The 14568-nt window shown below is 40.0% G+C and overlaps 1 protein-coding gene across 1 annotated transcript in view; it reads left to right on the forward strand.

Annotated features, from left to right (window-relative positions):
- The window catches only part of adgra1b (adhesion G protein-coupled receptor A1b), a 199401-nt gene that overhangs the window by 139509 nt on the left and 45324 nt on the right, over positions 1–14568 (forward strand). Inside the window, exon 15 of the mRNA XM_007566798.2 lies at positions 10736–10863. Coding sequence (XP_007566860.1) covers positions 10736–10863 — 128 coding nt within the window. The remainder of the gene's footprint in view (positions 1–10735; positions 10864–14568) is intronic.

Below are 14568 nucleotides of genomic sequence, written 5' to 3' on the forward strand. Positions count from 1 at the left end.
CAGTGCCGTGTTAAAGGACTTGCTCTTTTTTAATGCTTTTGCTTTTTTTTGTCAAAGTTTTAGATCCTTAGACTAATTTTAATCTCAAAGACCATCTCAGTTTTAAATCCTCTCATGCAGTTTGAGGGAATCTATATCTCCAACAACTAACGCAGCTTTTGGACTGCCTGGCCAAAGTCTGGACTTACACCTCAGTCTGTCAAAATAACATTTTTTTCTGCAATTTAATGTGACATTAAATTGTCACATTGCGGTAAATAAAGGCCATTTTCCAGTAACATATTAATAATGCCCTAATAAAGCAAGTTCTCCCTCTCTTTGACTAATAAACTTTAGTTTTGTACAGAACAGTCCACACTGGAACTGGAAGACATTTTAAATATCCAACAACAACAAACATCCTAAATAAAACAGAATTAATCACCAGAATGGAAATGATTGAGCTTATTTTAATTTATCATGCGATTAATGAATTGCTTATTGAGTCATGGCCCTTTGACATGATCCTAATCTGGCTAAAATATCCCCAATGTGACTGAACTGAAGCTGTTCTGCCAAACTCTTTCCACAGTGATCTGAACGACTCGATGCCGGTTCTCACAGATTCTGTTGGTGTCGCCATGGCTGGTACAACCAGTTATTAAATATAAGGGCTGATTACTTTTTTACTTAGCGAAATGTGAAAAAGATGTTGATTTTATTTTCCATTTTAAAAAAACAAACATTGTTTGGAAAACAGCCATTTCTGTTTATTCAGGTCATCACTGTTTGACAATAAAATGTGTTTAAATGGGAACATTTAGGCAAAAAGACAAAATACAGAATAAATTTGTAAGGGAGCAAATACTTTTTTTCATTGCACTCCGTCTGCATGGCACAGCAGCTGCAGTTCCTTTTTATTGAAATTAAGCCTAATGTCAAATGCAACACTTCTAATCTGCGGCTCTGGAGAAATTAACTCTAATGAAACAATGTCCCTCTGATGTATGAAGAGATAAATACAGCAAGACCGATGTGTCCATGAATCAAATTACACCGCTCATCTGAAAGGGGTTCATCCTTTATTCCCAGGCTCGACTTCCTCATCAGCTCATAGTGCTTATGGATTTGATTGATGCGTGCTTGATGCCAGGTGATTTGATTATTTGCCGTGTTTACCTCCATCGGTGAGGCGCTGATGGCAAACGTGACCGCCGGTCGTGACTACGAGCCGAGTGACAGCCACCAGGTACGGCTGATGACCTGCAGTAATGGTGCATGACCGTTTTTCTGCCTGTCGTCACTTTCACACTGTTTTTTTTTTTTTCTTGTTTTGTTTTTTTCTTGTGCTGCTACCATCTTGTCTCTGTTTGCCAATATGTATAGGCAAGCCCGAGTGGGTTTGATTTGCAAGCTCGCGCCGGTTCTGTTCCAGAGTTGGCGCGGCCACTCAAGGATGATAAAATACGTCGCTTGATAGAAACTTGGAGCCGGCAAGACACAGGCTGTTCACTGGAGGATTTTAATTTTGTTTTCTCTCACTCTTCCTCTTTTATTTAACTCCCTTACAGTTTGTGCACTCTTGCATGCACCAGTGTGATTACGACGGGAAAGGTGGAATGTTCTCCAGCTGATGGTCCTGGAATTTAAACGACAGCAGTTGCAAACAAAATCCTTTTAACATCTGGGAGGCACTTACTTGAGGGTTTTACAAGATGTGCAATTCATCATCTCCACCAGTTATCATGTAAATCCAAGACATTCAGCCTTTAAGTGCTCACTGATCAGCAGTGTACTTGTCCCTTTGGATTTTGTGGGCTTGATAAAATTGCACCAACTGTGCCTGCAGGAGATTATGGATCAAGTTTAATTGACTCTGGTAATCTGATTTTGGCATGGAGACGGAGAATACTAGATTAAAGTTGTATCTCCAGCACAAACAAGGGATCAGTGCTGTGTTTAGTCACTGAGGCTTGTGGACAGTTGAGGCATGTTTCAATATAACATGCCAGCTCCAATCCAGGGTAAGTCCAAGCCAAACTGACCTGTGTGCTAATACAGTCCCCTGGCTGTAATGAATTGCAGTGTCAAAGGGTGTAGCCACATTAACCTGTCAGTCAGACGCAGTAGTAAAGTGTTTACAGTGCTGTGATGTAAAATGATGGGAGTAATGACAATAACCTGAGTGGAGGAGCTACATGTGACGCTTTCTTCAGCTGACATGCTGCTATTGGCTTTGGCTGTAAAGAAATACAACAGGGAAGAGATGATCAGAGCACACTGCAAGCTAACACCAATAGCCTATCGATCATCACGACAGCCAAGCCAACAAGGGAGCCGCAGCTTCGCAGTCTGGATCAGCTGCACGGCACAGATGTATCTCCGGATAATTGGAAAAAACATGTATCTGTGTCTGTACATTTAAGTCTGGGTGTACAGTTACCTCCAAAGGTATCCGCATCCCTTGAAATGTTTGACATTTTCTCGTCTTACAGCCACAAACCTCAATATGTCTTGTTGTGACTTTAATCTTGGTCTCTGCTGACCAGAGCTCTTCTCTCTGAGTGTTGGCTCTGTCCCCTACATGACTTTCAGCAAACCTCAAGCAGGATGGCTCCATGAAGGCTGTGCATGTGGAGCAGATTGTTAAATGTTCGTCACAATAGATTCTCCCACCTGAGCTGTTGGCATCTACAGCCCCTCCAGAGTTTCCAGTTTCTGTTATTACCGTCTTTGGCCCAGTCCTTCAGTTTCAGACATCCCGGTGTAAAGGAGTGTGTGAAGGAAAGTGCAAGTCGTTTCTTAGATTCCTGGTCATCGATATTTTTAAAGTAAACACATTTTGTTGCTTTTATCTGTTTGTTTGTGATTTCATGGGATGATATGCTTGGAATTTTACAACATATCCAGATTAGCACCACAGAATATTTCTTCAGATTTCCACATGCTTTTTACATTACTGGCATGAAGAAATGTTTCGATTGCCTCGGTTGCAGACTCTTAGTTTAGATGGACGGCCATGTTTTGTTGCTTTTTAAGCTAATCAATACTCTATGTCTCGATGATGCATCGAATACTGCTGCTTGCAGTGATTAAAGTCTGGGATGTAGTTTTTCATTTCTAATGCTCTTTGTTCACTAATGTTCTCAAACAAACCTCAGAGTCATGAATAGAGCAGGTGGAATCATACAGAGGTTTTAGAAAATGTAATAAATTTCAAGGGATATTAATGTTTTTGCAGGAAACTGTGTGAACGTATGTATTTATTACTGTGGAGTGAAAATAAAATTCACAGAGGAGATCACCAAATGCTAATTAGTAACAACTAGCAAAGTTGCATGATAAATATAAGTTTTTTCGCACAAAAAACAAGGCCAGATGTTTATTTTCATTTTATTTCTTTTACAACAGGTGATATTCTGCACACAGAAGCATGAAGGTTGGAGGTGGGGGTATGGGTGAATCTGTGAATCAGTGCAGAAGATGTGGGATGCAATGCCAGGAGGACAATGTGAAAATCGATGCGTTTTCTTTAAAGCCCGTCAGTGTGAGTTGTGTTGGTGCTGACAGAACCGAGAAGCATGTTCAAAGCAACATACAGAGAATAGTATATTAAGCCGAGGGATTTATCTACCTGTATGCACTGTCTGGCCTCTGATCTTCTGGAAAGTTTAACAGCAACTTGAATATGTGCGCTTTTGAGACTTTTATCCTTACATATGACTTTTCAAGAATCTACAAACTTTTTAGCGCATGCGTAAAAAACAAAAGCTCCTGCTTTTCCAGTCTGCGTTCTGTATGGGTATCACATTGTGCGGTCATCCTTCTTGGCCCTTCCTTCTGGGGCCTTTGGCTGTTTCCCAAATGTCACAGCAAGATCACAAACGCTGCTTCTGAGAGCCACATGTATAACAGATCAGCCTGTTCTCCTTCTAAACGTTTAGCTCTGAACGGATCCATCTGCTGACAGACACCGACTCGTTTTAACCGTCTTCCTTTCTTCCACTTCTCCTCCATCCCATTCAGCTCTAAGGTCGTTTTAAATTGCCTGTCACTGTTTTACTCTATGCAGAGCATTAAAATTAGAGCTACGTTCCAGGCTGCAGCTAGTCCTCACCTCTCTGTTATTATAAGCATTTTGGCTAAATTATAGTAAAATCTCAGTGTTTTCCTAATTGGAAAATGTCACTTCAGATTTATAGACCTGCTGCTCTAATATTTAGGGTTTTAGTTAAGAGATGAATTTACAAACCTTTTCATTAACAACTAGCTCTTGTTTTTTAATGCCAAATTAAGTGTTTTATCCATGTGTGGCCAATAACCAAAAACACAGTGTTTTATATCGGATAATAAATTATTAGATTTGATTAAACTCAAATAAAGATTAAAAAAATAACTGCAAAATATTTGCTAGTGATTACAAAGTAATTAAGAGATTTTCAGCTCTGCTTCCACTCAATCTAATCAGCAATGAAAAGCAGACTCTTAAGTACTCCGACTTTCTGAAAAATAGTGTTTTATGAATTTATGTGGAAAACAGCACAGATACTGAGTTTCTCCTGCAGCTGGAACCCAGATGTCAGCACAGGGTCCGCTTTGCTCATCTTTAAAAAGTTCAGCTGGGTGGTGACATTGTTTTTTTTTCTGTTTTTCATTAGAAAATAACACATTCTCACATTTTGCTGATCTTTAGGGAGTTTAACAAGCACTCCATTTGCAGAACAGTTTCACATTATGTATCATAGTCTACTTACTAACACCCCTGTGAAAAGACTTCAAATACAGTCCTGTTGAATTCCAGTTACATAATTTCACATTGAAGAATGCCTAAAACTTTGACTTTTAATTTGGATAACTTTATTTAATGAAAATAAATCCTGTGGTTGTAGCAGACAGAGGGAGCTGACCATCCCTCCTCACACTGTCTGTGTTGTAATTGTAATGTTTGTGGTTTGGACCTCAGGAAGAATGACCTCTACTGTCGTGATGGGATCCTTAAATACACAAACAAATAAACAATTTGTGTTGATTTCAGTTTTTGGTCCTTATCCTGATGAAGAAGCCAAAGACAAAGAATTTTCAGCTTCTAGCCGAAACCACGTGATTTGTTATTTTTAATATTCTGGTATATTTTTTGTGGTTGGACCGCGGTGCCTTGCGGTGAGACGGTTCTGGACTTGAATCCCAGCCTGGGCCTTTCTGGATGTATTTTTTCCCTGTGCATACATTGGTTCTCTCAGAGTTCTCCATCTTCCTCATACAGTGGAAAAACATAACTGTTAGGATAATGGGTCTCTCTGAAATTTCCTTGTGGTATCAGTGGTTAGTGTTTGTGCATAGCTATTGTCCTGTGTGACCCTGTTGCTCTTTGTTGGACCCCAGGACAGATAGACGATCATTTATATAACATTATATCTTGTACATGTATATGTATTTACTCTGTTTAGTTGTTACACCTGCTGCTGACTTTTATTTATTGGGTTGATCTGTGGTTACAGACTGACATTCTGAATTAACATTATAGTGATTATCACTTCACGTCCCTTGAAACCATTTGCCTTCTTGCGTCTCACTTGAAGCCATTTTGTCAGAGCTGCCATCACTCATCATCACCTTTAATATTTCACAGTGTTTTAGCTCGGCTTGCTTTCAACAATGTAACAGCTAATTTCTAATGAAAGCTGTTTTCTATGCCCTGTAGTGAAATTGATATTACAATTTTTTATACTATTGACTGCTGTTTGTTTTAAAATTGTTGTCTTCTTTCCTCTTTCCCGTTAAAAATTAGCAGAAACTGAGCTGAAGCCATTTACAGTCGGAACATCTTTGTGGTATTGTGTTTTTCTCCCAAAAGGACCGTTTGCTTCCGTACGCTTTCTGTTTGCTCACAGTAACTGTTCATTTGATTGGTGGCTGAAGTTGGAGTTTTACAGCTTCTGTTTATTTATGTAGAGAAATTTCACAACCAGAGTCCTCTACAGAAAAAAGCAAATTGGGTTATTCAAATCCAGTGGCACACAGTCAAATGTAATCCGAGCGTAATGCAGTTCTTATATATTGGAGGCTTACAGCATATCAGGATGTCAGACATGGAGAACATTTGTCAGTGTTGTGTTTTTACTGTGATCTGCATGTATTTTTGATAAGTTTGTGAAACCCATAATACTTCAAATATAAACCCTGCAGTTTGCTGTTTTATAAACATCGGTTATAAAATCATTTTAATGCTATGAGTAGCTTCATGGATCTTTTATAACATGAGCACCATGTGGATGCCGTCCTCTCATTGCCATGGCATCCACTGACAGTGGATAGGACGCCTGTTGCAGCAGCATTGTGTTTTATTTGCTTCATGATGACTCACAGTCAATGTTTTCCACCATCATTATCACCCTTGTAATCAGATGTTGCTTGGAAAAACCTTCAGCGACCTTTGTGATTGTATAACCAGCTGTCTACTGACAGCAGACACCGAGTTGCATTTACACAGCGTACCTGTAAAATGCCTGTTCATTTATGCCTCGTATCTGTTATTTTGTTTCTGATGAGCAAAATAAACATTTGGTGATTTTTTTTAATATGTGTTATCAAGACAAAACAGTGTAGATGTGGCCAAAGTGGTTGAATAATTTATGTCATAGATGGATTTTTTACTTTTCTTTTTTCCAGAGTTGAATGATTACACAACAAAAGTTATATGCTAGGTTATGCATACATACTAAAATACATGCATAACGTGGAAAAACTGTCCTTAGCACTAGCGGTATATACATTTATCATTTGGTTTATCCTTATTGTGAAAAACCTTTATTGTGATAAGAATTTTGAATTATTCTGATTACATTAAATTTAAATTATTATAATTTTTTTGGTTGTGATTCCAGGGTAGAACTCTACAGCATAATGCTGCCACCACCATATGGTACAACATCAGATTCAAAAGCTTTGCTTTGATTTTTTTTAACATTGTGGCCAAAAAGCTAAATTTTTGTCTGATATGGTCATAGAACCTGTTGTCTACATGTGCTGCTGCACATTCCACTTAGATTTGCATTTTAGGGCAGGGTTTCTGCAGAAACCATGGTTTCTGGTTTCTGGTCAGTACCTCTACCATCCACAGAGCTAATATTAGCCAAAATGCTAATTGGCTCTGTTTTAGGGCAGGGTTTCGACATCAGTTCATTTCCAAGCAGATCTTCGAACCTCAACACTGTGTCTTGCAAGGATTTTTAGTATAGAGGAGATATTAGTTACCATGTTTTTTTCCCTGAGTTTTGGCCTTGGATATTTTGTTACCGTATGAATGAAGAAGGTTTATGACAAACTATTTCCTGGTAGCGATTCAGATAGTAGTAGCTCTCAGGACAAGAGCACTTCCTCTGAGTGCAATGTTTTCGATGCTCTTCTTTTTGAACCTTCCCCAGCTGGGAAGCAAACTTCCCCGACTGGGGAAGTTCTTCGTGAGCCTTTCCCGGCTGGGGAAGTTGGCTTCTCTGAGTACGATGTTTTCAATGCTTTTCTTTTTTAACCTTCCCCAGCAGTTGAGTCTGAAAGCTCAACTTTTGCTTTTGCATTTCAAGACAGTAGCCATGAAGAGAGCCCTGTCCAGACCACTGTCCTACCGAACGATTTGGCCAATCTTCCCTGTGAGGAGACAGTTGAGTCTGAAAGCTCAAGTTTTGCTTTGAAGAAGACGGCATTAGAAGTCAGTAGCCATGAAGAGAGAGCGCTGTCCTAGGGAACAATTTCTCCAATCTTCCAAAAGAGCAAACTTCTCTGGCTGGGAAAGTTTGCTTTGCAGTAGATAACGTTCTCGCAAAAACCACAGATGTCGTAAAGAATGAAATCGGCAGAAATGAAGAAAGCTACATTGACAGTTTTTGTACGTTTTCCAATTCGTTCAGAAATTGTTGGATTAATGCAAGTATTCAAGGCTTACTGAACTTGAGTTTTACTAGAAAGTGCCTTTCTCAGAATCCCCAAAAATCCTGCCGATCATCTTCAGCCACTCCGTTATGTGTCAGTCTGATCCATTCAGCAATTCACAATCCGGAGAAATATTTTTTCCCACTGGAAATCTACCGGGTTCAGATGGAACTGAGGCGGAGTGAACTGTTGTCAGACATGGGGAACGACTACCAAATTTCATATTTACTGGAAGCTGTTTTAGACTGGCTAAATTCAAGTGACAGAAACATGGATATGCTAATGAACAGTGAGAAAACCTGTGAAAGGTGCAAGGGAGATTTCATAGACCTCTTGAAGAGCAGTGCCCTCGTTGTTCAGCCTGCAAAACGTCTCATCAGGATCGCCTCTTTGTTTAGCTGTTGGGTGGATTATGGTAGGGAAACTCGCTGTTCATGCTGCAAGTCAGTCTTTAGCAGAAAGAACTTCCTCAGTAAAAATGAAGCGATAGTCTTGTTTCTGCCACGGTCGGCCAGGTCTGTCGAATCCAACACGTCCAGTGATTCCAAATGCAACTATTGACGTTCCTGGACAAAGTGGAAATTGGCTGTTCCGTCTTTCCTCCATCATCTGCTGTGATTCAGAGCAGACCCACTTCTACACAAATCTTATGAGTGGACAACGGACGTTTAAGCCTGATGATGACTGCGTTTCGTTTGCAGGTGGCTACTGCAAAGAAGAGATTTACAAAAGGGGATTTGTTTATATTTATGAGAAGCATGCACCAAATGTGATGTCTTCCCTGCTCCTCCTGTCCAAAGCTGTGATGGTTACATGGTGCCCGGTGTTTTTGTTTGAGACCATCCATGTCATGTCCCTCATCTCCCTTATTCCCTGCAGCTGCGTTGCTCCCTGATTGTTTCCCTTCTTAAGCCTCATCGAACGCTTTCAGCAAGTAGTTTCTAGCTCTCCCTTCTCGCCCTCTGTGTTACTGCCTCGCCCTTGTCCTCTGGATTTGCCCCTTTTGCCTTACCCTTGTCAGACTGCTGTTTTGCCTACCCGGATCTCGACCCAAGCCTGTTTCTTTGACACCGCTCACGCTCACTCCCTCAGACTCTGCTCTCTTCCTCATTGTGTATGACCTCGGCCCAGCTGACCAAGAACTTGTATCTGGTCTTAATACCTCTAGCTTGGTAATGGCTCTCTCTACAGTACCGTGCCACTCCTGTGTGGCCGTCGAGTCCATAGTGGCCAGATTATACTGTAAAAGCACCCTAGGAGGACCCGAAATCAGCCACAAGACAGAAGTGAGCAGAAACCTCAGATTTTTATTAGAGACAGCTAAGAGTGGCACAATGGATAGTCAGCTATAGCACTGGCTGATGCAGGGCAGCGTACTCACACCGTGGAATCAGAGGTATTAAAAAAGGCACCTATTATTCTACACATGGTCTGCAGTCAGTCACTGCCTCCATGCATTGCTATGGGTCGGCCCCAATAAAGAGGTGCTCTATTGGGTGTAGAAGAATAGGTCAGTCACTGCCTCCATGCATTGCTTTGGGCAGGCCCCAATTAAGCTTCTGGAAACGCCTTCCCAAAACTCTGACGTCAGCCCTACTAAAAGTTTTCATGCTTAACAACTGCATTTGTGTCAGGAAACAATTCTTGGTTTTAAATGTATTTGAAATTGCTTTGTTATGTAATCATTTTACTCTGGAAAACAGTGGCTGGTCTGAATGCATCAGGTTTTCCATCCTGAATGAATGGATTCTTATAACCAGAAGTGAATTTCTATATGTATGTGGGTAAAACATTACAAATGTCTTTTTGGGACTGAACTATTTTTTACAGAATATATTATTTTAAAATCTAAGGCTTAAAAGATCTACTGAATGGATTAGGATTCAGGATGGATTTATAATCCCAACAATCAGCAGTCTACTTTGGAACGGTGCTGGTAAAAGCTCTGAGTCAGGTCGCAACCCCTCGCAGGTCCAGACAGGCTCATCGGCCTTTTGGATAAACACGGTGAGGGAATCTCCCACCGGGCTCGTTTCTGAGACAATGATAGAGCCAGACAGCTTGTATGTGGATCACTCTCCGAGACACAAAGTCACACCGAGCTGGCGGGGCTTATGGAGATAAGGTGCACTTTATTTAGCAACTTCAACATGATGGAGCCAAAAATCACGACATCACTCTTCATTTTGCCTCGATCGGTGCCAGACAGTGCGTTGGCTGCATACAGGGTGAGACTGGATTGTTTTCAAAGGCCCCAGTTTGCTCTTGTGCAGATCTAAAGCTGACAGGAACTCTTACAAAGAACTTCGCATCCTTACAGATTTAAGCTGTAACAGTCACAGTTTGTGCCACAACTGAACGACATTTTTGCGAAATTTATTTCACCGTCACATTCATTGTATTATATTTTCTCTCCCCATTTGTTTTCTTTAATCTATTTCTGGTCCAGAATTTTCTCTGCTGGCAGCCTGGGAAGCTTATGATATTTTTGCATTCAGTCACTCTGCCAAACATTGTCAGCTTAATGCCTGAAATGCTGAATGTAAATGCAGAGGGAAGACTATTCGCTCGACACGGTTGTTTCTCCTTTGTAGTGATTTGGACAGCATTCGAGCTGAGAGACGTTTCCTCGACGTTTATTTGTGTTTTGCTCACATATCTCATCAGAGCTCTATGCTGTGAATATGTATCCTAGGAGCTCATTATGTGTCATTATGTTTTTTTTTTCCAAAGTTTCTTTCATTTTTCACACCAAGTTTTTACTGACTGATGGTTTTTCGTGGCGCTGATAGTGACAATGTTTTTCTTGTTTACTTTTTCTGTGCTTCAGGATTTGAAGAAGGTGCTCTCTTTCCCCCCTTACCCCGGGGAGTTTCTGCACCCGGTCGTGTACGCCTGCACGGCGGTCATGTTGCTCTGCCTCTTCGCCTCCATCATCACGTACATAGTGCACCACAGGTAAGAGGAAATCTCATAAACTGGATAACATGCCTGCTACATTCGAGGTTTAATCCTCTTCAGCCTGGCGTGCTGAAATTTAAATTCACAGTCATTAACTCCACCTCAGCGTTTGGACAAGCGGGCAGACGGTTACATAATCTCCTAATTTCTCACCTTTTTTTCCAGCCTCATGGTGGTTTGTGACTCCTCTGCTCACTGGGGTGTGAGTCAGATGCTTTAGGCTGCTGTTAAGCCCTACAATCTGTCTAAGAGGATATAAAACATGTACACATTAGTGTCTGTGGTAAAGCATGTGTTTTAGTCCATCATAAGACAAACACATGCCCCCAACGGATTTGTTAGGAGGTATAGAGGCCACCTTTGCTGCTTTGTATCTGAACGAGGTGAGAACAGAGAAGCAGGCATTTTGTAGTGTACCTTCAGCCTTTTTTTAGGTTTATAAAGTAGAAGTTTGCTCCACTAGAATATTGTTTAAGTGCAGCAATAAGTCATTTTGCTAATTGCTGTGTTTTATATGCAGTGTTTGTGAATTAAAACGATACAATGTTGAACTTTTTTCGCCGTTCAGATATATCCCGTTGAACTAGGAAACAAATTTGTTAGCAGCAGAAATAAAAACATTAAAGAAACATCAGCCATAACCGTATTACTGCTCATATTCCATCAACATTTTACTTGACACTAAATGTATTATTTTGGTTACTGGAAGTCCAATGAGATATTAGTGTGACCCTTTTTTATTGGTGTTACATCTAAAAGTATCTGCTAAACATCTGATTTTTGAACAAGGTGAGAAACTGTGCAACTAGTTTCATCAACAAGTTTCCAACAGGTTTTAGGCTGTGTGTATTATGCTTACATCAGTAACCCATATCTTGAAAACTGCTCAAACCACAAGCATCTTCAAGTTTTTTTTTGGCAAAAAGAACATCAGTTCCTGTTTAGGCTAGAAGCAAAAAAAAAAAAGAAAGTCCATATTTTAAGGTGTGATGGCAGATTTTTATGTTTTGCACACACAGTTAGAGGGGATTTTCCTTCAATGTAGCTCACATTAACGGACCCTTCCACCTCCTCCACACCTCCCACTAGGCTCTCCCTAACACTAAAACACATCTCTGTTTAGTAACACTTCAGTATCACTCCAGCAGACTGACAGGATCCAAGCCGTGAAGCGCTGGAACTGGGTGTTAAATGGGCAGAATGCAAGACAGTTCAGTGATAGACACCGCATGGAGTGGGAGTGCATGTAGAAATATATTTACCCACAATGATGTGTGTGTTGACTTCCTTTTCCAACAACAAGACATTTCAGCACAGAATTTGTGATTATTGGTAAACGTAAGATGTTGGAGCGAAGGGAAATTCACAGCAGTTGGTATAATTTCCTTAAACCCGAAATCCTTTGAAAGCAACTGACACAATTTACATCAAAAGTGTTCACAGTCAGGACAAATTAACAAATACTTGAATCAGACTGCAGCAGTCAGAGACATTTTCCAACACTTCACAGTTTACATACCAGCATATTTAGAGATTTTACAAATCAAACTGTGGTGAATTAGGTGTGAACCCCTGGTGTTTGCAGAGGTTGGGACCAAGTAGCTGGAATCCACAAATACTGGAGACTTATCTAAGAATGCATTCATCTGCTTATTGTAATAGTTCAAACACAAAATATACCATAATATGCATTAATATGCACAATGAAATGGTCCAGCCGTAGAAGCTAATAGCAAAGGTCTTCCTCATGGCGCTATTGAGGTACAGCCAATCATCACCAAGGAAAATAAATAGTCCTCCTTTATTGGCTGTTTTCCAAACGCCAGCCAATAGTGTGCCAATAATCATTGTGCCTAGATATCTGTGCTTCTCAAGCTTTTAGACGAGCTCTATGAAAAAAATGACATGTAGGCAAATTTACCACAAAATACTTTGGAGTTACTTCCACAGAAAATGAATCTACGCAAACTGAACGATGATTAAGTGGGAGTCCACTGTAGACATAAAACATGTTAAGAAAATGGGATATAATTGATCAATCGTTTATGTATTGTGAATAATGATAAGGGTAAATATTTTTTTTCTTAATCACTAAGATCTATGTAATTTCCTACTTCACAGAGGAGAATAATGTTCATATGGTGAATATATGACATTTTAACGAAAGCTTCAATTTCAAGGAGGGTCCAGTAGAATCCAGATTTATCAGGAATTGCACTTATGTATTTTATTAATGAAACAACCAAACATTAACCATGAAGTTAAAAAATGTCTGAAGGAACTTGGTGCTCAAAATAATTGTTAATGTTTCAGAGAAACGGGAGGAGTGATTCATCCTGGCCTCTGCTGGACGGCCACAATAAATCTGATAAGAAAACTGCTGATAAAAAACCCAACATTGTTTTTCTCTTATTTGAAACTCCAAAAGTAGTTTTGCGTTTTCTTTCTGCCACTGTCTCTGAATGTCAAATAGATTGATGGGAGAAACTTCGCCTGTGTGTTTTTACAGTCTGCTCTCTGTCAGACGCTATAAAACCACATCGTTTTCACTTTTTGTATCTTTTATTACTTCATTCGGCTGCAGCTGCCTCCTGGCAAAGTTCACTGATGCAGATGTCTCTAAGGAAAGAACCTTCATTACCTGTGTTTTTTTTTTCTGCCTTAGGGTTGTTGTTTTGTTTTTTTTACTTTGCTAAAAAAGCAGCATAAACAACATTTTAAAATAATTTAATTCATTTAGCGTGTTGTCCAGCCTTAGGTAGCAGCACAGTTTCACTGTGAAATCAGACCTCAGTTTAAATTGTTAATCTTCTTACAGTAAATGTGTCAACTTTTCTGCTGCCTGCAAATTATTTTGAAGTCATCACCACAGGTTTTGCTTAACAACAGCAGTCAAATGCAGTTATGGCAATCTCTTGGCGCGTACGTACCGCCATGTGCTACGTTTTAGCTTTTCTATTATTTGAATTATCAGCAGTGCTTTGCAGAAGTATTCATCACCTTGAGCTTTTTCACAGTTTGTCACTTTGCACCAGACACCTCAATGTATTGCACTGGGGCTTTATAGAAGTAGAACATGGTTATGAAGTGGAAGGAAAACGATACATGATTTTCTTTTTCAATTGTCAGTGTAAACAAAACAAAAACAGACTGGTGTGTTCTTGTTTTCAGTCAGTGCTTTGTATAGCCATCTTTCAGTGCTGTTACAGTACTTGGGTAATGTCGGTAGGCCTGTTCTGACCAGTTTGTTTTCTGTTCTCATTTGCAAAATAGCTCAAGCTCATTCAGATTCGTTGAAGAGCATCCCTGAAAATGATGTTCCAAACATCGTCGTAGTTTCTCAGATTGATTTAAACGGACCTGCTTTGACCTGACCCATCCTGCTGTAGCTCTGACTGTCAGTCCAGGGTTGGTTTCCTGTTGAAGGTGAATATCTTCACCAGCGTCAAACAGGTTTCCTTCAGGATCGCCGTGTTTTTAGTTTCCTCGCAAGTCTGACCTGCTTTCCTGTGTTGCTAACAAAAATGATCCTCACATCATGATGCTGCCACCACTGTGTTTCATGACAGATAGGGTTTTTTTTTTACTTCAGAAGTTGTATGTTGGCTTCATTAAAAGCAATCACCTTTCACAGTTTTCTTGGCAAGACTTAGTTTGTGCATGAAGAACTTATTTTGACTTTTTATTGCCACTCTTCCATAA

The sequence above is a fragment of the Poecilia formosa genome, unplaced genomic scaffold (genome assembly GCF_000485575.1).
Source record: "Poecilia formosa unplaced genomic scaffold, Poecilia_formosa-5.1.2 Scaffold199, whole genome shotgun sequence".
NCBI classification, from domain to species: Eukaryota; Metazoa; Chordata; class Actinopteri; order Cyprinodontiformes; family Poeciliidae; genus Poecilia; species Poecilia formosa.